General features: G+C 35.7%; 2 protein-coding genes across 2 annotated transcripts; one reads left to right on the forward strand and one right to left on the reverse strand.

The window, feature by feature from the left end:
- Window positions 1–1,496: 1,496 nt before the first annotated feature.
- On the forward strand, window positions 1,497–12,583 carry LOC109041885 (proline-, glutamic acid- and leucine-rich protein 1). Its single transcript, XM_019058388.2, has 12 exons — window positions 1,497–1,655; window positions 2,698–2,899; window positions 3,807–4,014; window positions 4,344–4,450; window positions 5,490–5,561; window positions 6,637–6,861; window positions 7,769–7,914; window positions 8,458–8,643; window positions 9,122–9,374; window positions 9,728–9,922; window positions 10,753–10,962; window positions 11,463–12,583. Exons 2-12 carry the CDS (start codon window positions 2,795–2,797, stop codon window positions 12,213–12,215), a joined length of 2,460 nt encoding a protein of 819 aa, XP_018913933.2. The 5' UTR covers window positions 1,497–1,655; window positions 2,698–2,794; the 3' UTR covers window positions 12,216–12,583.
- Window positions 12,584–14,270: 1,687 nt separating this feature from the next.
- Window positions 14,271–25,636, reverse strand: Uvrag (UV-resistance associated gene). Its single transcript, XM_019058399.2, has 9 exons — window positions 25,332–25,636; window positions 24,747–24,883; window positions 24,021–24,231; window positions 22,748–23,024; window positions 21,819–22,129; window positions 21,100–21,272; window positions 19,894–20,120; window positions 19,197–19,367; window positions 14,271–17,927 (listed from the first exon to the last, which is right to left on the reverse strand). Exons 2-9 carry the CDS (start codon window positions 24,810–24,812, stop codon window positions 17,021–17,023), a joined length of 2,343 nt encoding a protein of 780 aa, XP_018913944.2. The 5' UTR covers window positions 24,813–24,883; window positions 25,332–25,636; the 3' UTR covers window positions 14,271–17,020.
- Window positions 25,637–25,715: the final 79 nt, after the last annotated feature.

The raw sequence follows: 25,715 nt of genomic DNA on the forward strand, positions 1-25,715 counted from the left end.
GTCCCCAAATTTCGGGAAAAGTTAAAAAAACGAAATTTAAGGTGATTAAATTTGACCGTTTAAATTTCGTTTTTTTAACTTTTCCCGAAATTTGGGGACTTGCCAACGTAATGTTGAACTGATTTTGACCTTACTGAGATAATGTGGAGGCAAATCCAGAGGAAATTGGCTTATTTCGCAGGAAAATTGAATGACCTTTGAATTGACGTATTTGGGGGTCCGAGCCCCCTCTTAAAATTAAATCGAAGTGATTTCTGCAATTTTTACGTAAAAGCGAACACAATTTGGTAAATTTTCCCGTTTTATTTTTTTCTTTACGATAATTTGAACCGGAGTTATGATTTTTTGAAAATAGGTCAAATTTGACCTTTGACCTATCATAACTCGGTCAAAAATTGAGATATTGATCTGCGGTTTGCGCCAAAATTCTTAGTTTTTGATGCTCTTTCGAATGAGGTATCACAAGATAGGGGTTGCTATTTGAAAAAAAAAAGTTGGGGGCCCCTGTCCCCCCCTGAGGGGGGACCAAAATTTTGACCCCCTCAAAAGATGGTCCCCTTTGAGATAGGAACATTCCCAAAGTTTCATTTCCTTAGCTCAATTCGTTCAAAAGTTAGAGGGGGGGTCGGGGACTTTTCGCTCACCCTGTATATCACGATCATAGACGAAATTATGAGGGACGTGGCGTTGAAACTTAATATGGAACGACATTATTGTTCTTATTTTTTTCTCCCCTGTACCTCTCTTTATAACAGGAAGAAGCGAACCCCGCCTGAGTTCCGAAAAGTTTTCGTTGTTTTGTAGCCAGGACTTACAAATGAGCCGCGGTTAAGTCTTGCCTCCACTTAAAGCCAATGGCATAATTGGGGAGGGGGGTGTCCCGCGGTCTAAACCCACCGATGGATTAAAACAATTTTCCTGAAACTCGTCATTTTTTCCTGAGCATGACTCTCCGGAATTTTTATGCCCAAAAGAGTACCCCCCCCCCCCCCCCCCCCCGTGAACACTCTCAAAATATCACGGTTTTGCGCGTAATAATTGTGAAAAGTTGCTCATGTGACACAGCGCAGGCATAAAAGACGGAAGTAAATTAGGAATTGATTCCTTACTTAATTCATTAAGGGACTCAAAAAAAAAAAGTAAAAACTGGGGTCCTGAAACCGGAAATTCCAGAAGAGGAGGAGGAAATTCGAGCCACATCGAGCACGCCCAAGTGGAATTGCCAACTCTTACCAAAAAAACCCTCACACATGCAAAGTATCATAATATCACATGCAAGGCTCCTTTGCTTACTTATTTAATTTCCGATTTTATTTTGTCTCCAGAGGTGAACTGCAATCAGAAATTTCAAGAAATCTGTTTTCTTAAATCATTTAAAACTTGAATAACTCAATTATAAGATGAGTCCAAATGCAATCATTATGAAACGTAAAATGGGATTTTTTAATTCTAAAATTTGGTACCACTGCTGTTATCACCTGAACAAATATTGTCACGTGACTAAACAGTAAACACCGCTAACGATACGTGATAACGAGTGCACGGTGCACGTGGTAATTTATGATTTACGGATTTTGGATTTTGTTAATAGTTTTTCCTCTCGTGCGCTCTTCTGATTTTGCATGAAAGTTCTTTTCCACCGTAGAAAATTCATGGTAATATCTCTTTTCATGATTTCACTTTCTACTAGGCATGCTTGACTACATTCCTCACTGAACGAATATCACCAAGAATGACTTTAGGCAAATGTCAGACTTTGCTGTTGTGCAAATTTTATTAGTTTGACAGAGTGGATTTAACCAAATGGTCCTAAGTACTTCACAGTTATTTTGGCACTTGTGGAGAATGTGCAAATTATGATGGAGGATTCTGTGAGGCTTGCCAAAATATGGCCCAAGTTCTTTAGGGTTATATCTACCTTACTACCTAAATTTGAAACGCACAAAATTGCAGGACTCCTACTGTTATTGCAATGAATAAACTTAACTCTTGAACTTTGGAAATCCCTGAAGGAGAGATCTTTCCAGACCCCTGACCATGGCACCAAGCAGAGCACTAGTTGTAATCCCTACCTCAGGCCTATCTCCGATAAGTTACGTCTATTGTTTGCGTAACAATGGGAACATATCATATGAAAATTATTTCTGAGGCCTCGTCAACATGAGTATGATACGAGGAACTTTGGGCAAAATCGTTCCAGGAACTTGTTACAACTTCCCTGTAACTTGCTCCTGAAACCCCCGGTTTGTGAAACTAATAGGTACATCCTAAGTGTGCTCGTGCGGGCAAGGCCTTATATTATTTACTTTTTCATGATGAAGAAGCAACCAATGAAAAAGCAGTTACGATAAGAGGGGTTAGAAACCCTGTATTAATTTCTGTAACCTCCTCAAAGCTGGTTATTGATTATTACACGTTGAAAAGTACGGACAATTTGCAGGGCTGGGCTATAAATGTTTTCAATTTCATAAATCCTGCCCACCGAAAGTAACATGCAAACACTGTAGAAATGTCCTGCACCACGGAGGAATATTACAGTTGTCATGCCGAATGAAACACTACCATTTTTTATCCACCCGCTATCTTTAACTTTCCTGTGAACACAGTCTACCAAAATAGTTCTGTGTAAATAGTTAAGAACCCATTTCTTTATGTCAGCTAGCTATCTTCAATTTTTAATTTTTCATGCTGTTTCAGATTCAACCTATAGAGATTATAATATCTTTGGGAAAATCACTTCTCAATTTTTCTCCGGAGTTTCTCTAAATTTTTTGAGAGAAAAAAATCGGTAACAATGGAACAGGTGATAGATTTACTACAAACCTGTTTGGAGTCATCTCAAGAAGATTTCCAGCAGATTCTGTCCTCTTTTACGGAGCACAAAGTTTTTTTACGCAAGGTAAACATGCCAACTAAGTTTCTTTCTCTTACGCATTCAACCACCACTTTCAGCGAAAGTTTTCAAACGTTCTCAGTCAAAGCGGCCTCGGGCCAACTTTTATTTTTTTTCAATTTTAAGGATAGTTAGGTATTTTCGGCATCCCTTTTATCTCATTTTATTGATAGCGTCCTCCTAGATAATGTTACTTTGATACATCAATGATGAAACTACTTATCGAACAATGAATCTAGATTATAGCGTTCGAAAATATTTGATCACATTTGATTTTTTCTTAAAAATACTGCTTAAAATGTTTCCACGAAATTCTCTAAAAATATTCTTGAAAAGACAATGGAACATTAAACAAAATGTTGTGGAAAAACAATGATAAAAGTCAAATGTGTGAAGATCGCAACTCAGGTACTTTCTCAAAACTGAAAAATACTTCTCAGTTCATTACTTTCGAGTCGAATTTAGAAGCCTCTGCAAGCTTCATGGAAGGTTACCAAGGTAATTTAGCGGAGCAAGTAAACCAAGATATTGACGTTTTTGAATGCATGAATCCTACTTCCAGTGCTTTCTGCGTTGATTTTATATGACACTTTGAATAACACCCGGTAGGAAAGGAACGCTGCTTGATTGAGAAGTCCGCTGAAACCATTGTGGTGCGCAATTCTAGTCATGTAGACTTAGGTCTTTCTTGTGGGCAGAAAATTCAAAGTTTTTGTAATAAATGCTAAATAGATGCATTAATATCTTGTAGAAGAGCCATTTTCAGTAATTTTTCTTACTTGAATCGCACTTTATGTGAAATTTTGCAAAGGAAACATATATTAGCCTAAATTCATATTTTGTTTACCTAGTTGTCCATTTCTGTTGATGAATTCTAGTGCACCTCTGACTTTGATTGCTTAATATTTTTCAGGGTTTCAAAGTGGATTCTGTTGTGAGTCAAATAAATGCTTTATTGAACTCTGATGATAACCGTGCCAAGGGTGTTTTACTTCTCCATGCCTTTTTGCCACAGTGCAGTTCTTCAGTTTTAGCAACTCATGGATTTTTCTGGATGCAGCAATGTCTTAAATCAGCTGAACAAGATGCTGCAATACTCATTCTTGAACTTCAAACCCTAGGTAAAATTGTCCTCAAACCCCTCTTGCACAAATTGACATTCCTGTAATACTTCTTTTTTCCTTTTATTTATCGTTGATGGTAGGCTAAACTGCATTATGGGAGTTTTGAAACAATAGCCTAACATGGTTCACTGGTAAATGTTTCTGTGTCCAGTTATTTTCTATGGATCTTCTTTCTTTCCTGTTCGTCCCTGAGGAAACACCAAGCTCAATTCCACTTTTTAAAGATCTGAGCATTGTTTTTGTATTATTAACTTGGTGCGGGTGGGCGCTCAAAATTATCACAACCATCAGCAGACTCCTCTAATGGCAGCATTATTATGTTTTAGGTCATCTTTTTACATTGTCAGCTGAATCTATTGACCTGAGAAAAAATGTTGTCAACACTCTGTTACCGAAGTTCTTTGATAAATTAGACGGAAAAGGTTCAAAAGAGGTAAATATTTGATGTGATATTTCTTTCATTTATTTTTTTTAGAGCACCGAAACAGTTTGCTGAAAGGATTGCTGAATCTATTTTGAGCTTCCAGATACTTAGTTAACCTTATGGTCGGATTTGAGTAAAGTTGTTATGATAGTCAATTCACTAAATACTTTTACCCCTTTTTTTTCTCTCAATTTTTAAAATGTAGCTCCTTGAGATGAGATATTTTCTTCTTTTTATCTTAAAAAATTCAATTTTAAGAAATTTTCAGAAATCGGTTCATTTTTTTGACAGTTTATGTATAATATGAAAAATAAACCACGGAGAAAAAGTATAGCTAGTTGTCCTGAGAACCAGTCCTAACTTGATATTCTCGAAAGTGTAGTTTTGCCCTGATTAACTGGCAATCTGCCAAAAATTCATGTGATTATTAAATAGCATAAAAATTGAAGAAGATTCAACAGGATGATAATATGTATTAAAAAATGTAAGTTTAAATTGAGAAATCCCCACAAGGATGCCACTAAGCCATGTGTTTTTCTTAATTTTTCTCTTATCCCCCACATAAAAAACTGTTAAGGAGAATACTGGAGAATCGGGTATTGGAATTTCTTCCTTACATCACTCAGAAGCAACAATGCTGACCTACAATCCTAAAAATTGATTTTTATATCGTACGAAGGGCGTAAGTTTGATTTAAAGCACACCGGGTATTTTGTGTGCTGTTTTGTCTCACAGATGACAAGAAGAAGTAATTGAATTTTGTCGTGAAAATTATTCATTATACACAAAGTACATACTCCTAATGTACATATTGGTAAGTGTGGATTCATCCTAGATTTAATACCTTTAGTGGCACTGATGATAGGCTGCCTGCCCAAAATGCATCTGTCATGAAATTCGTAAAAGTCGTCACAAGTGAGTTTTTTTCTCAAAGTTTTTAACCTTTATTAAATTTTAAAGTAAATTAATTCCCTAAGTTCTGCATCAAAGTTTCATAATTATAGCTCAAAAGTATATGTATTAATTAATCTGCAATTTTGCTTTTCAGATTCGAGCTGCAAAAATGAAGTGCCTAATCAATGTGATGAGTCATTATGCAGGAGCCTGTGGTTTACGTAGAGTGAGTATCATGCAAAAATAATTCATTCTTGCCCTTTTGACAATTTTCTATGCTTAACTGCCAGCTCTTTTTTTACAAGCCATTTTTTTTTAGCTGATAAATTCAAGAGTCGTATACAATGCAGCAAACTGTTTTCACAATGGGTATGTTGAACGCAAGAGATATAGTTGAGTGAATAGACTTTCACTGGAAAAATTTCATGAAAATCATGATGGGCACATCATAAAAATCTGAAATCCACCTCTTAAGTGCGCAATCTACATAGTTAAAATACACCTTTTCCAGTTCCCCACGTCTGCAGGTAGTTTTTCTCTGTAGCCTTCAATCATGTATAGTGTGAGAAAGGCAGGGAAACCTAACTTGAGTAAACAAGCAATCTTGTACGGTGTCACAAACTTTCCTTACGTGGTTTTTTAGGTGTGGACCTGTGTAATTCTAACCCCAGAAAAATAAGACCATAAGGAAATACGTTTTCTATGAGTACTCCCTGTTTCTTTTATTCAGTTTTTGAGTTCCTGAATATCAGCTTATATTTATGTGTCAGGAAATGATATAAGAATGACACAGGAATTAGATCTACCAGTTCGAAAAAATGTATTACTTTGTTGAAAGAAATAAATCTGAATAGCAGCAAAAATTAAACATGAGTAGTCTCATTATGCTTCTGTGTGAAATAATTTTCTGGTCCTTTCAGATGCAATACAAATGGACCAGTTTTATATGGAGGTACACGGAAGGGTATGCCATTTCCTTGGACAAAATTCGGTATCAGAGACAACAAGAAAATTTTGCAGGCATGCTATACACAAGTTCCCATGTATTTTAGGCTGTTGAATTCACTAATTACCTCGGTTTATATCTTTCATGCACCAATTTTCCTGAAGATTAAATTTTACTGGAAAAAGGACCTCTCAAAGTAAATTTTGATTTTCCAGAAAATTGGGTGCAGGGGAAAAACTGAGGTTATTGTCAAACTTACAGCTAAAAATTACGTCAGAAGAACTCACATTATCTCCAGGGTTCTCTAAAAAAACTTTTTTCACAAACCTGCCTTTTTCAATTTTTTTTTTCGTAGGGGATCATCGATAAGTTTATTCAAAAATCATTGAAAGTGATGAGTGAAGATGACAAGGAATGGCTAGCAGATGCATGCAAATGCTATTTACTATTGGCTCAATGTGGTGGCAGCGGGAATCAAGGATCCATTCACAAAGGGAACTGGAGTCAACAGGTCCAAGTGCTGCTGAACACCGCTCACAGCCTCCTGGACTCCCTGTTCGATTCAGTCACTGAAATACAGGTCTGTATAAACCGATTTAGATTTTTCTTCAGTATTTCCTCTCTTAATGTGTCAGTGGATTGCCTTTACAGCAAGACATCCAGGAATCCACTTCTGATTTGAGTTTCTAGAATAAAAGGGACAATGGACCACCAGACAAGATACAAATTTCAGCATTCTGATACATGTTTCTAAACTAAAATTTCACATAAAACACGATGCGTACAACAAAAATTACCAATATCAACTCCTTACGAAAATATTTAATGATGCTTGATGTAAGCATTCAAACCACCCGCTCATGAAAACTCAATGCTCTTCGTGATTAACATTGCGCGTTAAACATTATCATGCCAGTCTCTACGATATACTCTGGCAACCTTAATCTTGATGCTTTCGCTCAGCTATAGCAAATTGCTCATAGTTTGAACAACACATGGTGGGACATGAACATTGCTGGACTGAGAAGCTTGCTGAAACCGATGTAGTGCGCGCTTTGATTCACGTAGAGCTTTGAGTTTCTTGTGAGCGGACAGTTCAAATTCCTCGTAACAAACGTAAAATGAAAACGTTAATATCTTTGTTAGGAGTTGGTTTAAGTAATTTTCGTTGTGCAAATCGTGCTCTATGTGAAATTCTGACCAGGAAACATGTATCAGAATGCTTTAATTCTTACCTTGTCTAGTGGTCCATTGTTTAGAATGATCCAGGAATTGTTTGAAAAACAGTTTGTTTACTCGCCTTGTCGCCATCAGAGATGCGCACTTATTTACTTTAATTATTGATAGTCTACCTCTTTTATCTTTATTGTTGATTTCATATCTAACATTGATTTATCAGAATTTCTTTCATTTTATTTATCTTTTATCATTCTTTCATGTATCATTTTCATTTATTTTTAACAAAACAAATACTTTTGTCAATTCAGGTGTCCAAAACTTTATCAGCTGATGTCACAGAGAAAAAACTAGGCGCAATGGAATCAGTACCCACCTTTGAAAATTCCCTCGCACGATACAATTTTTATTCCTCCATGTTCTACAAAACAATGAAAGCTCTGCAGATCATGTTGCTGTAAGTACATTCAAATTCCATGTTTTATTCACCATAGTAAATACCAAGGCTGTTCAAATGGTATCTGGACTAGTGCTGTAACTTCAAAACTAATGAAGATACCCGATCTAATCTTTATTTCATTTGAAAGATCAAGTAAATATCTTTTGGTCAAACCCAAAATCAATTTATTTGGAAAACAATTAAAAGACTTATGGCGGTTTCCAGTGAGTCTTTGAAATGAGGATAATCCTTGAAATACATATGTCTATTCTCAAAAAGACTGATGCACCAATTAGTTTTCTTCCTTTTTTGGTTTGAATAATGAGACAATTTTTTAAATAAGCGCAATCCAATTTGAAATTGCTTTCTTCCTAAACCTTAATTTTCTTGAGCTGGGAGATTTAGAACGGGTGGATCAAAACAGTTTCTACTACTTTTCTTGAATTCTAATTCCTGACACTCGAATATTTTTGAGAATGACCAATTCAATTTAGTAATAGCGAGATGTTGATTTTTGAACTCAGGAACTGATTACTTTGTTACTTTTTTTCTTTATTTCAGAGGCGCTTTCCCGGCTCCTAAAAGCATCATGCCTATTGCTGTTTTCAATTTGATATGCCGAGGACTTGCTGTAAACTGCAAAACCGTATCAAAAAGTTCGCTAACACTCGACCGAATAGCTCTTGTTTCGGTCATTCCTTTCATCCATGTGGGACTCTTGGATACTTTAGACGCTTTGATTAAATGGTACGAACGTTCTCCCATAGTTTTTTTGTACTATTCGTTTTTTTATATTTTTTTACATGCATAATTTGTGGACTCAGCTTCAACTCAAATATTTTTTCTGACTTCAGTATCATAACCTTGCAAATAAGCTGAGGGGGAAAAACTTAGATGGCTGAAAAGTTACATAGTTTGAAGTAACAACTGCATAAGACGTATTTAGTATACTTTCGAGAATATGAAATTACTTCGACAGTTTACCTGGATGGCCTGTTTTGCTGAAATGATATTTTTTCACAAGCAAAAACTGCAAAATTTGAGCATTGTTTTCCTGCTTGACCCTTTCGTTCCATTATTATTACCACTTATCTATTACAGCTTTTGAACTCCTTGTGTGAGAATCAATTTTGGCGTCCTATTACATACATGGGTCCATATAATTACAATACACGGGTCCAAGCATATTCATCATATTTTTTTGTTTTAATTTCATGTTGAATAGCTGTGGTAGAAATTTGATCCCTTACGGCTCTCTAATATGCAAGTTAACATGCCAGTCCTTGAAATGGACCAATGAAGAGTGGGAATATGCCCTCGAAAAACCGTACAAATCAGTCAGAATCTCAACGTACAAAGCCCTCCAGTCATGGCTCAACTGCTCCAGATTAGCCAGTTGTATTGAGCCATTCCTTGATGAAATCATTGAGCTGTTGGAAAAAGACTTCAAGTACCAAGAGCCCACTATCAAACTTCAGGTAAGATGATAAGTCATGTAACGGTAAGCTGTAAGCCATTTCATGCAAGTAGCTAAAGTGTGAGATTATTGAATGGCAGCTAAAGCCTTTCAATTGTAGAAAATCCATGAACAATCTCCATTAATTTTTCAGAACTCAGGGTGGTGTTTCGTTGTCATTTTCGGGACGTTTTCTACAATTTTTTAAGAAGACGTTGAGATTTTTTTACATATATATATCTTTTAAAAAAAAACGAATGAATATTGTAATGAACAATGTAAAAAACAAGCATCAATAATAGTCTTGAATTTTCAAATTCTGCGTATCTCCTCGTTTGATTATGTATTTAATTTTCGCATGTATGTACCCTACAGGATAAAAATCAAAGCGGTGATGCAAAAGGAAAACGCAAGAAGATAACTTATGCACAAGACGAAGAAGTTGGGAGGAAGGACCTCTCAAAAACTATCAATTTCATGTGTAACAAAGATGTTTGCCGTGAATCATTGGTTACGTTGCAACTAATTCTTCAGGCAGCCCCTCAAAACTTAACAGCCTCTCAGCACAAAGTAAGTTTGTGCAGATTCTAAACCTTGTGTTTAAAAGAGACTTTAGGTTTTATTTCTTTTTGGTGCAGTGTAATCTTGATGGGTTGAACAATCTAAGAACTGGTAATTTTGTCGTATCCAAGCAAATCTCCGATTGATGCCAATTTTAGCTTAAAATTTTCTGTGAGAGAAAACAGCAATAATTTTGTGTTCTTGACTCATTGCTGTAATTTGGAAGTGCCTACGGTATCTTATCCACAAAATCATTGAACACTACAGGCAAAATTCATCAATGGAATAGAAAAGCTCACTCTGTTCATGATTTTGCAAAATTTCCTTTGATAACTTGATATAATTATTAGGGCTGTCAAAGCCCCCGCTCTGTGCACTTTTTCCCAGAAGAGCATTTCTTTATTCTGTGGAATAGATAAATGTACAATAACAGTTTTTCCAGCCACAAAAACACGGATATTTGCTATCGAGATTTCTCTCATCATCATCATTTCGTATTGGCAGCACTGTGGAGACTTAAAGAAAACTGATACAACAGCCCTATTATTAGTGGCTGTTAACAGTAAATTTCTTACAGCGGAATAATCCACGTACTCATAGGGACTCATAAAAATGCAGTACAAATTGACGAGGAAGAGCAATTTATAATCAGTTTTTTACTTTTTTTAAAAAAAGGGAGCAAATGCAAATTTTGTGAAAGAGCCATATCAGCTTTATTTTCTCCACCATTTTTGACTTCCCAAATGTAGAATCATCTAAAGGCCTTCACCTTACTCCTCTTTTCAGCCTGCCATTTTGAAAGAACTGAACCCCACTAATTAAGTTATCTTGGGTCGCAGGAATTACAGGTCACAATCGTTAAGCTTTTATTGGATATCCATCAATCTTCCAGTGGAACAGTTCCGCTCCCCTACTTGGATGTCTCGTGTCGTTTACAGCTGTATCGCACTCTGCATTTTCTAGTAATGGAATCTCATTCTGATAGTTGTCCACCTACGACTTATTCAGCTTTCATTTTTATGCATGGCCTCCGGGACTCTTCCCACCAGGTTAGTATATTCCTAAAATTATTTCTTGAGATTGTTTAATGATTTGAGATTGTTTTGTTCCTTATGAGATTATTTGCCTCATCTTGGAAATTCATCAAGAGTGCAAATTCTTCATGAGCCAACAATCAGAATTTGTCAGGGAATGCCATAGTAACCAAAATAGTAGCATCAGATACATGTCACATAGTTATCGTTTTTAATTAACATTTAATTTTTGGTGTTCTATACGCATCAAATATTGTATGTAATACTTGTATGTTGTACCTACGTTTTCTGCTATGTTTTGAAATTACCAGATTTAATTCAAATAGTTTTATGATCAGGTAGTGGTACTTAATGTGACTGAATTTGTTTTATTTTGAACATTTCTTTTAGCGAAAGATGTTCTTAATTTTTAGAATCATCAGCTCATGCATAGATCAGTAAATTGTGATCTTTTCATTAGATCTACAGCTATAAACATTCACAAGAAGCTTAAAATCCTCATCCTTCTGTTCTAGGTCTCGTCGTTTTGTGCTGAAGCCTTGAGCAGCATCGAAAAAATAATTCATCCCATATGCAACAGTCTTTACTTCCCGAATGAAGTGTCAGACCGTGATGATCAACACCGCAGCAGGATCATCCAAGCGCCAAGCTCTGAAACTCCCCATGAAGAGGAGTCTCTCAACGAAGTAAGCCATGTCTCAGAAAGTATTCTTTCAGACACAAATAATTTAACACGATCCTCAGAGGGTGATACAACAAAGTTCAGCATCAACACTAGTCGTCTTGAATTAGATAATACGAAAACTCATCCTAGTCCCTTGTTACAAAGATTTAGAAATTCATTAGGAAGTGCAGGTGCAGACTCTCCAAAATCTAGTGATGGCTCATTCTCTTCCGGTTCTGCGGTCACAGTCGTAGAAAATCCAGCTTTCATAAACAAAGATAAGTTGGCAACAAGTGATACAATCATTCATAGCTCTGAGGAATCGAAAAGTAACTCACTGCAAGGAGGAAAAAGCTCTATAGAGCTAAATAAGAGATCTGCAGAGGCGGAAGAAATTCTAATAGACTCCGAAGAGAATTCAAGAGAGGCGGAAGTGTCCTCCACAGAGCCACCGCAGAAGAGACCAAAAACCAAGGAATCGGATAGAACAGAGGCTATAGAAGCTCCAGCAGTTATCAGGCTTGATCAAGCCGAAACTGGAGGTAGTGATGATGAAGTTCAAGAAATGCTCGGTGATTTTGTCGATCTTGTCAATGAAGAGTGAGTTCATCTCACCGATCCATGTAATTTTTTTTTCCCCTTAAAATGTAAAAAAATTGCAATGATGCATGAATTAGAAATTGAATCTACGAGATCTGCTGATAGTGAATCATTCTTACTTGCCAAAAGTGAATTCAAGCACTGATTCTATGTAATTTTAATGTAATTTCAAATTATGCCGGTTTTTGAGTGCCAGATCTAAATTTGAAAAAATGGACAAGGTAGTGGATAAAATCTTTGCATCCTTAACTTCAAGTAAAACTAGTTACTTTTAAGTCTTGGTATGTTTCTTAAATTATAGTCTCAATCAATGTTCGGTTTAATATTCCGTAAGAAAGATTTTCTACCCATCCTGCAAATTTTGTAAGATTTTTTGTAAGAAAAGGAATTCATTCCAAATGTCCGTTTAACATGGGGTGCAAAACTACAAATAAAAATGAAATAGGGAAGTGTTACAGTATTCTCTTCTTTTTCCCCTCTTCACGATATGGAATATCTGAAAAATGTTAGCTGCTTACAAATCTTTACTAGTAATTCTTACAATAACTTTATAATTGTGATAATGACATTGTCATTATTTTGCCTTGAATTCCCTGATTTTTGTAAAAAAATACTAAGATCACAAGTATTTTGGAAAAACTTATGGAATCTGCTTTTTGTATTCTTTTCTCAGTTGTTTCATATATAGATTGGGCGCATTGGAGTTAAAAGGAAATATCTTGATTGCGGCATGGGCCCCATCGTGCATGTATTCTTATGGGTCTCAAAGCCCAGGTCACAAATTCCTTTTGATTTAATTACGTCCTATTAAGAGTTGGGTGTTCATTCACCAATAAAATATGTACCCGCTATTTTAAAATATTTCTAATATTTTATTCGTAATCAATAATTACTGTTTTGTGAAAAAAAATGTTAGATTTAATAAAATCTGTGATTTTTTTTAAAGTCTCTGGTCGCCCTGTTTATCTTTTACAAACCTAACATTTGTTTATATCTGTTTTTTTTTTTTTTTTTTTATGCATCTGTGGAGCTCAATATACATAAGTATGTGATTGTCTTTGAATCATTCCACTAACAACACTGATTGATTATTTATGTCGATCACTGATGCTAAATGAGAAGTTGAACTTTTAATTTTTCGATTATCTTAACCTATGAATACCTCTTGTAGAGAGGTTTAGAAAAACACATCACATAATAGAGCTAGTTATACTCGGGGAGCGGAGCAGGCGGAGGACTCAGCAAATCCTTGCCGGTGGGCAGCCTTGAAGACAAGGGATTGGGGTGATTTTTCCGCTGCGAGGAAATTTGTGGAAGAGGTATTGGTACAAAACCTCGTCAGTGAGGTTTCTCCCAGATGTGGAAATCACCTCCGTCTCCTGGACATGAAACTCCTCGCGCTGCTTAAAATCTACGAGCAGCGAATATGCGCGCCTGAAGCTGTCTTTGCAGGAAATTCCTGGACACATAGACTAGCAGGGGCGCGAAGGCATGCCAAGAGCCAAACTTTGGGCCTGATGCAGGCTGGAGGGGTGGCAGGGTGAGTCTTGGGGAAATCCACCAGGAATGAGGGATTGGCCTGCCGTTCGAGCAAGCTAAAACCTCGCGACAAGGAATTGGGTCTATTTCTCCTCTGCGAGGAAACTCGTGGACGAGGTATTGCACCAATACCTCATTGGCTCGTTGGCGCGCCGTTAAGGATTTCCCTTAAACCTCAAAGATGAGGCTTTACGCTTGATGAGGACAGTATTTGGCTGATTCCTCTCCTCTGCTCCCCTCCACTCGCAAACCCTGGTTTGCACTTCATCATCAGCCCTGGTTGCATCATCCAGCACTTGAGGCTTTAAAATGGTCTTTCTTGAGCTTTTTTTCCAGAGTTTCTACTGTGTTTTAATAATTTTCTATGCATTCCATGTGCTTTTAACTATCTGGTACTTTCTGCTTTGAATGAGCGTATCTTCAAAAATCAGTGGAATATTAAACTTGTTCTGTATCGTGCTTTCTGAAGCGTTTGTACACGTTCTTGGGATCTATTGGAAATAAGAGAAAAGACAACGGCTTTAACAACTAACGAGGAATGTTTATTTTTTCATCTTCTATATAAAAAAGTATTGCCACAAAACTACGGTGGTATAAAACCACTCAGAATTCACAGTCAAATGGATTTAGGTGAACAATCCTGTTGGATCATTATCTAGAAACGTAAAAAATGTAACGACTTCTCAATGAATTTTTAAGCTCATCCTTCATCTATGGGCTAACTTCTGCCAGGCCACTTTGACAAAATTATATTCAGTCAAAGGTTAACATCATTTCTTGTTTTGCCAAACCAATTTAATATTGACCAAAACTAGTGTGTCTCACTGATCTTACTCGGTTCGGGAATGTTTCCGCCAAAGTTCAGGGCAAGTTCTCCCATTTAGAAGAGGCATCATAAAGTATGAAAGCATTTTGGTATCAATGTTGCAAAAAAAAAAAAAAAATTATATTAATTTCCTCTACACAAATTAGATAACATAGATGAGTGAAATTAACTTTATTGAAGAGTTAAATAAAGGGAGGAAGGTAATAATTGGTTTTTGGCTATAACTTTCTCCCAGCAGAAGTACTTTTAGAACATACTTTAATTTTGTGGCCTGTCCTCAGTGCCTACTTGATTTTTTATAAAATTTAATATCAGTATTTCAGCTCTGTGCATAGAAGCTCACTAGAGATGAGGCTAGCTCAATATTTCAGGAGAAAGATAAGGGTTTCATTCGGGCTTCATGATCAAGGAAGTCTGACTTGGTGAAAAATGTCTACACTAGTTATTATGTTCAATTATAATTTTGGTTAAATTTTTGCGTATGTATCCCTTTAACTGTTAGCTAGAGTGCCCAAATAGCTTGGAATTCTAGAAAATGGGGGAAGTCAGAATGATTTCTTTTTCGTTTTTTCAAAAAGGGATAATCATTTTATCCTCGCTATTCTCAATTTTCCAAGTATCCAAGCTGTGTGGACACCTTGTGGCTGATAGTTGCAAATTAATGTTGACAAAAATTAGGCCTACTTTTCCTGAGAAAGCTATATTATGATCACCAATGTGAGATTTTCTCCGCAGCATTAATTTGAATTGCTGGATGTGTTAAGACAGCCAAAAAGTCAGGATCAAAATGTGAGTGCAGGATAAGCAGGAGTGAAAAAAAATCTCAAGGATGTTTTATAGAGCGCTTCTCCTAGGTGTGCCGAGTTTTCTTAATTTGAAATAACTGTACAACAAGAATAGGCATTAATCAAGATATGAATAAAAATGAATTAGATAGCCACTGAATGCTTTCAACCAAATAACCTCACTGAATAATTAAATAGCTCTTAATATGCAATTGAACATGAAAACAAAAAAAATTCTATGAAATAGTAATTTTTACCACAGTTGAAATGTTTAACTATTCAAAGTTGAGAAAATGCCGGTTGAGATATACTGCAAAAGTAAATAATAAATGAGGATTACTATTATCTAGCGATGAGTATTTTTTCTTAGAGGAGGAACGTAACAATAACTTGTTTCTCCAGTAGAGACTTAGACATGTATAAATTGGGATTTACTAAGCATCAATAAGACAGAGTTTCATCCCCTTCAAACAAGTACTGCGAGAGGATGATATCATTCAGTAAAAGAAAATTAATTGACACCTCAAAAAGATTTAATTTTAAAACAAGAGTTGCTTCAAAGGAACAGTTTTTATCAAAATAGTTTTAACGGCAAGATAAAACTTCCCAAATCAGTTACTCAATTTGAAAGTGGTCTTGCTGAGGAGTCAAGAATTTTTTAGAGGAGAGGGATCAAATTTATGTGAGCCAGTTATGCTTTAGCTCTAACTTACGATCTTTTCGGAGGGTTAAAAGGCTGTTTCGAAGAGCATAAAAGAGGCTGCTTGACAGAGAGTGCTTCATATTTTCAAGTAAAGACAAATAAGAAGTATTAATACCATTGCACTATTGAGTTAAAAATACTGCTTTCGCTTTGGGACAGAATTATTGGAGGGTGATGACTTGTTCATTCAAAAGGGATAACTCTCTGTGAGTCTGAAGTATTTTGTAAGTTGCATTCCTTTGATTCCATCATCAAAAAATTTTGATGTGCAGTTTGACTGAAATACTCAAGGGGATAGAACACCTTTTGGTGGACAGACTTATTGGTTCTATGAATTTTTGAGATAAGTTCAAATTACATTGATAATAATCTTTGGGGAATAACTTTATCAGTAAAACTTTCAAGAATACTTGAGCGATTTCCAAAAATTACAGGATTTTAGGGATCTTGAAAATTCAAAAACATAATCAAAAATTTTCCAAGACGTCACAAACCACTCACAGAGCTTTTGACACACAAAAAAATAAAAGAAAAAAAAAATTAGAAAAAATAAAAGAGGAGGTCAATCAAAAAATGACATGGATTGGTGGGAGGATAGGTTTTGAAGGCAATTGGGAGTTGCAGAACGCCTCAAAGCACTGAATAGCAGCTTAAATATTATATGGTACATGGATTAGTTTCCATTTAAAAAATTGCAAATAATGGGAAATTTGCAACACTGAAAACTGAGGCTAACATTTCCTGGGGGGAGGGGAGACAGGTTTGCTTGCAGCAATACATTTCTTTGAAGGCAGTCCTTTCCCCATTTTATCATGATATTTATTTGATTAATATCAGTTATTCAAGAATAAAAAAAATAATACCTCACAGACTTTAGAAATTGAACACCTCAAGTCTTATGAATTCCAAGTGGAGAGTCTTGAAGAAATAGAATCAGCAGTTAAAGAAATTGAAAGCTAAGACTCTCCACATCTCGTTGATAAGTGATTTGCGTGTGTTGTTTCCAAGGATGGATTTTCTTGCAATGAGCAATCTGCAATTTCTGCTATCTCTATTGGACTTTCCGCCCTTGTTTCTGAATCATTACATACGCTGCTACAATTCACTTCTTGTATCTTATTAATGAACTTCAAAGGACTTTCAATACTTTCATTATTGCTTGCTTTCATTAAGTCTTCTGATGTCACCAGGTTTAAATTGGTTACCTCCTCTAAATTTTTAGAAACAGAGGGTTCAAAAATTTCACTGCCGTTGCTAATTTTTGTTTCGCTTAATACTTCAGACTCACCACATTTTGGTTCTTCAGAAATTTTCAAGGCATCTTCTGAATTCTTCAGATGAGTACTAGATTTTGAAATTTCGTCTACAGTAACTTCAGCTCTTTCTGAAGAAGTATCACTATTTTTCACACTTAAACTTAAATTGGAGTCTCTATTTTGTGAAGTCACATCAATGGTGCCCTCATGGGGCACTGTTGGTAAACTACGATATAAATTTGATACGCTGGGAAAACTGACTCTTAGATTGGATTCAGAGGGGTCAACTTCGTCCCGAATTAATGGTAAACTTGAGTGTTGATCAGTTCCGTTGTTTGACTGGACTTGCCCTCCTTGCCATTGTAAAAACATTTGTGGTACTGTGTTTCGAATTGAGTCTTCATACGACGAGGACTGGAAAGATGAACTGATGTAACTTAAACTGCCACTTCCTTCCCATCTGTCCAGGCCTTTATCTAGAGAGTAGCTCAGAGATGAGCCTGTATTCAAACTAAACTGTGGTGAAATTTGACGATTTGGACTGAAGGATGAGGAGACTTCTGTTGGTGGTCGGGAAAACGAGCGCTTGTGTAAGTCAAATGAGGGACTGAAATGAGAAACAAAGTTAATATTAGTACCAAGTTCAACGAATAAGGAGAGGAAATTATTCTAATCCTGTTGTCCGCCTTAATTTTTTTCCCCGAAAATGGGTGAGGGTTTGTGGAGGGGGGCGGGAGACCATGTCAAATTCCACTGTTATACCAGGTGGCCTCAGGTAGTAATCGAGGGCTATAAAGCAATACCACCTAACTGACAATTTTGGCGAAAATGAGTTAGTGACTTTGCCGCATTCTTCAGTATTAAATACTCAAGCTAATGTTCTTAGTTTTTTCCAATTCCATACGGAATTGCTGTAAAGATGCTGAAATGTATAAAGGAAAATTGCGAATCCAACCACAAAATTGCAATAACAGCAAAATTTCTTCTTTGTCCTGCAAAATTGTCAGTTTGAGGATAGGTGGTTCTGTTCCTTAGCCATCCCCATGGAGCATGCCTTCATTAAGTAACAGATTCAGGAAACAGGTGTGGAACCTGTCCTCTGAGCTGGCACATGAAATCTTAAAAGATATTAAAAAAAGAAAGATGGGACTGGGTTTTTGTTAAAACTCTAAGTCGAATCTAAAGGGCACATTTTTAACCAAGCAAACTGTAGTCCTTTCGGGGATGATGGAATGACATGATTTAAAAAATTAGTAAAACCAACAAAAAAATACCGTACAGCCAAAATGAATCCACTTATTCAATTAACATGTCTATTTTACTTTGCGGTAGAGAGATGACACTGTATGACAATTTTCGTATATTCATTTTTCATTATTTTCACTATTCCAATCTCCAACGTATATACGAATAAAACATTAGGCAAGTAAAATGAAAAAAGGGAGGTTCGAATAATTATTAAAAGCTTTCTGAAAGGTATGTACCCAAATCAATTTAGTTTTATTAACACCCTTGTATATTAGAAAAAAAATTGCAGGAATGAGACAGCAATTGAGGACTTGGAGACAAGAAGAGACCATTTTTATAACAGTGTCTCGGAGTCTCTAACAATATTTTCTTTTGTGAAGAAACTATTTGATCTCCAAACTTGAGATTGGTGCTCATGGTGTTGCTGAACTATGAAGAATATTCAGCTGAATTTCTATTTCTCTATAAGTAATTTTCTTCTTCTTGAGAATAAACATGCAGAGAGAAAATCTGAGACACTGATCCTCAGAAGAGCTCTTTTCGCGATCAGAACCTCACTTGGTGTGGAAAAAAGGATTGATAATGAGAAAAAAAATGGATTAAACACAGATATGTTATATGTACTTACACAAAGCTTCCAAGTTTGGCTTGTAAAAGTGATGCTAAGTTTGGCAAGGTTGTTCGAAGATCATTGGTAGATATGCCACAGTACCATCGTAACTGGGCTATATTCTTGTTCAATAAATAAACCCCGTAGTTGAACTGAAGTTTATCTTTGCCTCGAGAAAATAGCGGAAACCTATATTTTTGGATTGAAAAGAAAAAAAATCTCAGATTAGATTGAAGCACAGCCACTTAAAAAAAAAGGTTTCCGCCCTCCAAAAAAAAATGTTGCAGATGAAATGAAATTTTGCAGCAGGATTAAAAGCACCAGAGAAAGCGAGAATGCGTCGAAAACCAATTTATCATTACAGCAACCATGTGGTATTCTCTGTCCCTCACTTGCTTTCATTTGCAATCTCTGCCTCAAAATCAGCTGAAAATTTGCAGGCTCATAAATAAAGTTCTACAGCACTTGAGTTTCAGGATCGCAATTTACCTGCAGCTTGTATTTTCTGCATTCTTCTTTTTAAAATTTAGCCCCAATTTTTGCGCTACAGATTTCTTGCACTCCTGCTCACCACTTTTGATTTAAACTCTTATAACCCCCCCCCCCCCCAACTTTTAAAGCTTTCATTTCAAAGCAGAAATTTAAAAGCTCCTTCTTGTATTCTTAAGCTTGCCCAAATAAATTTTCAAAAAACAAATGAACAGTATATACTTACTGCCTATCTTTATCAGGCATACTGGCATTAATATGATCCATGATTTTACTTCTTGAACCAAAATGGATGATGGGATATCGAGGAGGAACATGTAGAAAGTAAGCTATCATTTGGACTAGGTGAGCAACATAACCTAAGGCAGCAGCAATTTGTGTTTCATCATGTCCACCAAAATCCTCCGAGTTAGGAAGGTGGATCCCACAAATGGCATATTTTCCCTCTGACATCTGTAAGAAAGGAAATTTTACTTTAAGTATAAAAGTAAAGCTGGTACACTATGCTATTTCCCAGCAATTGCTCCCTAATTTTAAAAGTGTTCCCGATCTATTTTGCGTAGCTTAGAAGAGAAAGAACCACGCACTCTCCAGTCAGAGTACCGGAAGCCAGCTTCTTGCAAAAATGGTCTTGATACAAAATAAACACTTATAAAGTCTCTTCACTGCTCCTGCAGCTTCAGTTAGGGAATTTTTCTTGACTGATGCTGCACAAGTTTATTCTATGATCACAAACTGAATTTACTGACCAAGTTTTATAAGTAGGATATGAAGTAACTTCAATCAATAATAGGAGCACAAAATAACATGATTTTTTTTTTTTTTTTTTTTTTTTTTTTTTTTTTTTTTTTTTTTAAAGAAATTTTATTTAAATATATCGTAACTACTACAAGTGTTTCTTGTATCTATCTACGTGGCTTAAAACTAAAACTTAACAAACTGCATTAATTTTATATGTTAACGTTAGATAATACTATGATACATGATTTTTTACATACCTCTTTTGCTCTCTTAATGTGCAATGTGGATTAATGGACTTGAGAGATACCGCTGATTATGCAATTTTAAACTGGTGCATAAATCATTGGACTTTGGATCAACATTCTTTTAGGAATTGACACAAACTTTTATTTCATACTCATGCATACTTAAACTTCATTCATGACTTTCGGAGCTACTGCATTGTGTCAGCCAGATCTGTTTGTCAAAAAGTGGTGGCACTTATCCGCCATTCCAGGAAAAATTAGTATAGTCACCTTCTCCTGAAACTTACTAGATGGTACCTTGTTTGTCCTTAGGGGTCCAAGGATTTTTAAAAACATATTTTTCCAAATTTTTTTCCAACTGTAGCCACCGTACCACTTATTCTCTTCAAGCTCATTAAGTGGGAAAAAATTTGAAGAAAACGAAATTTATAAGAAATTAGTAATACCTCTGTTATTGGGTAGATGTAACTTAGCTCATTAATGAGCCTTTTTCTGCGAAAAGAAAGTTGCGATGATGCTTGAGCAAGCGCATCTTGCGTTTCAACACACTGTTTATGCCACTGCCGTGTGCACTCAATATCACGTTTTAATTCTCTATACTTTTCCATCAATTCACAGCCTGCCAGCAACAAACAAAAAACAAAAGTTAGCCTAAAGAAAAATTGCACAAACTGATTCAAATATGTATTAAGAATTCCCCTCATGGAGTCATCAGTCAAAAGTGAATATTTTAAACAAATTCAGCAAGAATGACTAAATATTACTTGAGGTTCCAAGATACGACTAACTAAAACAAATTTTAGTGCCTCTTACTCTGTCACTATTTTTATGTAGCTTTCAACTACTGAAAAAAGTGAATTCTAAGCGTTACGGTTACTTTTACCAAGGTTTAAAGTTTTATTCTATTTCTGAAGCAGAAGCAACTTTGAATCATAAGTTAGTTGAAAAGAGACGTCAGAGTAGAATATCTAAATTGAATTCACAATATGAAAACCTTTAAAATCAAGGTAAACATTCTTTCCGGGTGCAAAAAGACAGCGAGAGAGAAAGGAAGATTGAAATAATTAGATTTATTTTCTACAATTGACAGTCACCTGAAGAGAGGAGTCTCAATTTATTACAATGAAGAGTAAAGTGACCAAAATATTAGGTAATGAAACTGTACCTTTATCTTGATTTGACTCATACAGAGTATTTTTCCTTTGTGATAATCGTCGGAGTTCAGCCAACTTCCGTGACTTCTCCTGACTTAACAGTTGAACCCGAAACTTGACAAGCTCAATATCCTTCTTGACAGCGAGTATTTCATGCTGCTGAGGCCTTTGAGGTTCTGACTGATTAAGTAATTTTCGTAAAGTTCTACTAGGTTCCCGCACTTCTGTTCCTGAAAGCTGCGGACCACCCATCAGGATTTGTTTGCGTAAATTTTCAGCAACTTCAGTTTGTTTCTTTATCTCTTGCTGAACTTCATGGATTCTGAAAACAGAAATTGAAATACTTCTATACACTGCAACTGTTTTTAAGATTTTTTGTATATGCTGGAGAATAAAACTTGATATCAGAAAAATACATAGGGTATGGAATAGTATGAGCATTAATATTTTCCAACCTAAGCCACTATCTTCAGATTTGCATAAGTTATACATGCTTGATTATTTTTACCTTTATTAAAAACTGAAAGGTAGGTACATAAATTTTTAAATGCATGTTTCAGACTTTTGGGCCAAATATAAGGAATACTTTGAAAATAGTCTACTTGAGTAATCATTTTTCTTGCATTAAATGAAAATCTTTTACCGTGAACTTGAGGTATTATACCCCGGAAAAAGGATAGGATATTGATTCTTTTTGACATTTATATGGGGTAAAGGTCTTTTACCAGTAGGATGTTCGTGCAGGAGCAGAGATTCTCCTGCATATGTGAATAGAAAGTTTGTCGCAAGAGAACATTTTTTCAACCAGACTGAGGGAGGTCTTAAATTCAAATATTCTCAAACTGTGAGTGTTTGAGGCAAACAATACCTCTCGTAGAACCAAATGAATGTGAATGATTTCAAACATTGAGAACACAATCTCAGAAAGTTGAAAACTTACTTGGACATTAATGAAACAGTACAGCTTGTTTTAACATCCTTGGTGGGCAAATTAACTGAGGTTAGCCGCACGACCAAAGGCGATTTGCCTTTGAAGCATTGAGGGTCTGTGAAGTAACCACCATGCATGTAAAACACGATTGTATTGGTGGAAAATACTGCTGGATTGTTGCGAGATAGTTGAGATCCTATGTAAACAAGGCCGCTAAAACATACTCCCCAGACAGTGACCTCTGTATCTTCATTGTTGTAGTTTTGCCATACACGAATCACGATACCTGCATGCATTTTTTCATTATTAAAAGTGATGAAAAAACAATATCCAGTATGATAGTACAAAGAAAATCTCAAAAAAATAAAAAAAGAGGAAGGAAAAAACATAAAAAATAGAGCGAGAAACCAAAAAAATTAGGTAAACAAAACCTGACTGAACGTTTTGATTGATTTCATTGATTTAAAAAAATGTTATACCTGACTCCTGACTTAATTTGACCCAGATTACCTGCACTAAGACTTCATAAATCAAGGTGTAATATTTTGCAGTTGGACAGTATTGGCTTTCATTTAGGATATCAACAGAGATTTTTTTGAAATGGGAAGCTGAAATTTTTTTTTTTTTTGGCGCTGGGTAAGAGTCAAAGGAATCTAACAAAATTTTTTTTTGAAAATCCTTACAGTAAAACCAAAGAAAAAAGCAGGTACTTTAGCATCAGTACATTTTACATGGTGAGGATAGGAACTGCTGATTCCTCTTAAAAATAAATAAATAAATGAATAAAAAGCACTGATAATGAGAGGTCAAACCTGTGATAATATTCAGCTTGAGGAGTTAGTACTTAATTCATCGCTGTGCTAAATATACCTAGTGAAGCGAACTCATCTTATAAGAGCACAGCAAAGCCTTAAAATTTTGGCGCTCTTTTAACATTAGAGCAGAATCTTACTATTTTCTTCACCTAAAAATTCAAAGATGGTGATACTGTAGGGCATTAAATGTATAAAATTTTTCATGACGCTGTTGAATACTTAATTTTCCCAAATTATTTACATCACACAATTGAGGAAAAATATAAAAACCGTTTTTGTTCGCAGATCAAATAGGTATAAAACGACTCTTTTGCCTGCGTCGCTCGATTTATTCCAAGATAGAATTTAGGCTTCACTTTTCTGAAAGACGCTCTTGAAAAAAGGAGATATTCAAAGGACAAAAATAGGTACTTTTCATCTATTTTAGATTGCTTGCTTAAGTCGAGGGTTAAGAATGATAAATGTACCTGTGGCAGTTCCATGAGCGGGATTTGTTATTTCAAATTCTGACCATTTTGGGTTCTCACTAGTCAATTTCTCACTGGTGTAAAACGGGGATGACATGGTGGTAAGGTGTAGCGTGTAATAATAGCGCTTCCCTTTTTTCCGTTTTTCCTCTGCACTTATATCTTGGTTAATATTATATGCGATGACTTGGATCAGGTTTCGTAATCGTTGCTGAAAGATCAAAAATATTGAATAAGTTATTATGGGCCAAAAAAATTTGAAAACTTCTTATGCTTGAAAAATCTACCTATTAAAAATAATCAAACATAGAAGTTCTATCCTTGTATTCACGATAGGGAGAAGGAACAATGACAACTTGTGAAGTAGGTAGACCGCAAGGGTATTAATAGGGAAGATAGGATTATTGCAAAGAGACAAAATGCCCACATACCGATGCTATTCAGCAAATGTGGTGCGAAATGAGGTAGAATGTAAATTATATGCGTTCTAAATTTCAACTTGTAAAAACAAAATGAAGAGAGCGTGCACTTTTTGAAAAAGAAATAGAAAATGGAGTCAAGCACACAATTTGACCCTGATACCTAGTTCATTAGTCCCATTTTTAAATCTGCAAAAATACTTAGCTACTAATCAACAGGTTAGTTTGGTTCTGAGGCAATAAACTGCAGCAAAACTGCAGACTAAAATTAAGTGTGGTTGTATATAAAATAAAAAAGGTATATTACCTGTTGTGTAATCAGAGGTATCCACTCCTTCCAGCGCATGTTTGCTCTTGGTGATATTAACGACATCACTACAATCTAGCCAATGATACCCAGAACCCATTACTTCCTGACGTGTCAGGCAACACAATGATTCGAGTCTGAAACAGTGCCCGGATAAATGTGAAAAACAAGACAAAACAAAGATCTTTGGTGTTTCAGCCAACATTAAGCGTATTTATGTTTATTACCTCACACCTAGCATGTATCAAATTTTGGAGACAATCATTGAAACTGGATATTACACCTCTATACCATGTCTATTCTTCACTTAGAGGTTTACTCTTAGACTGATAGTCAGTCAATCAAGGGGCGTCTCTAGCTCTTGCTTCTTCCAGTGTAGTCCTGAATTAATATGAAAGAAAGTCCATGCAACAAGAATATTGGGAAGGAAAGGATCTAAATTTATGTTGAATATTTTAAAATCACTGAAGACTGTTGGGTGAAAGTTATGAAACGTTCAAGACGCCGATCCTTCGGTGATTATCTATGATCACGATAAATTGGCAACTATGATGAAAGTTTTTAGGGAACATAAAAATAACAAACCTGTAAGAAGATATTCTAAAACGGAACACAAACAAGTAATTTTGTAATGCATTAAATTTATAAAAGGTGCCGTTTTTTTTAAATCAAGACTGTTGAAGACAAGAGGTTTTCAATATTCTGTCGTAAAAAAACTTCAGGGCAGGATAATCACACGTTTCTTGAACCACGAAGAGTATGATAACTGAGAAGTGAGAACAATGAACTGGTACAATCTCGAAACTTGAACACCAAAATAAGTATGGAAAATGGACTGCAGAATCGAAAGATTTCAGCGAAGAAATTTCTGAAACTTCCTTATCAGCGACATTAAGCTTCAGCGATTTGCAGGTTATGTCATAAACACCACAATGCACCATTCACCTGAAAATTCAGCACCAGGCACCA

This window comes from Bemisia tabaci, chromosome 7 (genome assembly GCF_918797505.1).
Source record: "Bemisia tabaci chromosome 7, PGI_BMITA_v3".
Classification (NCBI taxonomy): domain Eukaryota; kingdom Metazoa; phylum Arthropoda; class Insecta; order Hemiptera; family Aleyrodidae; genus Bemisia; species Bemisia tabaci.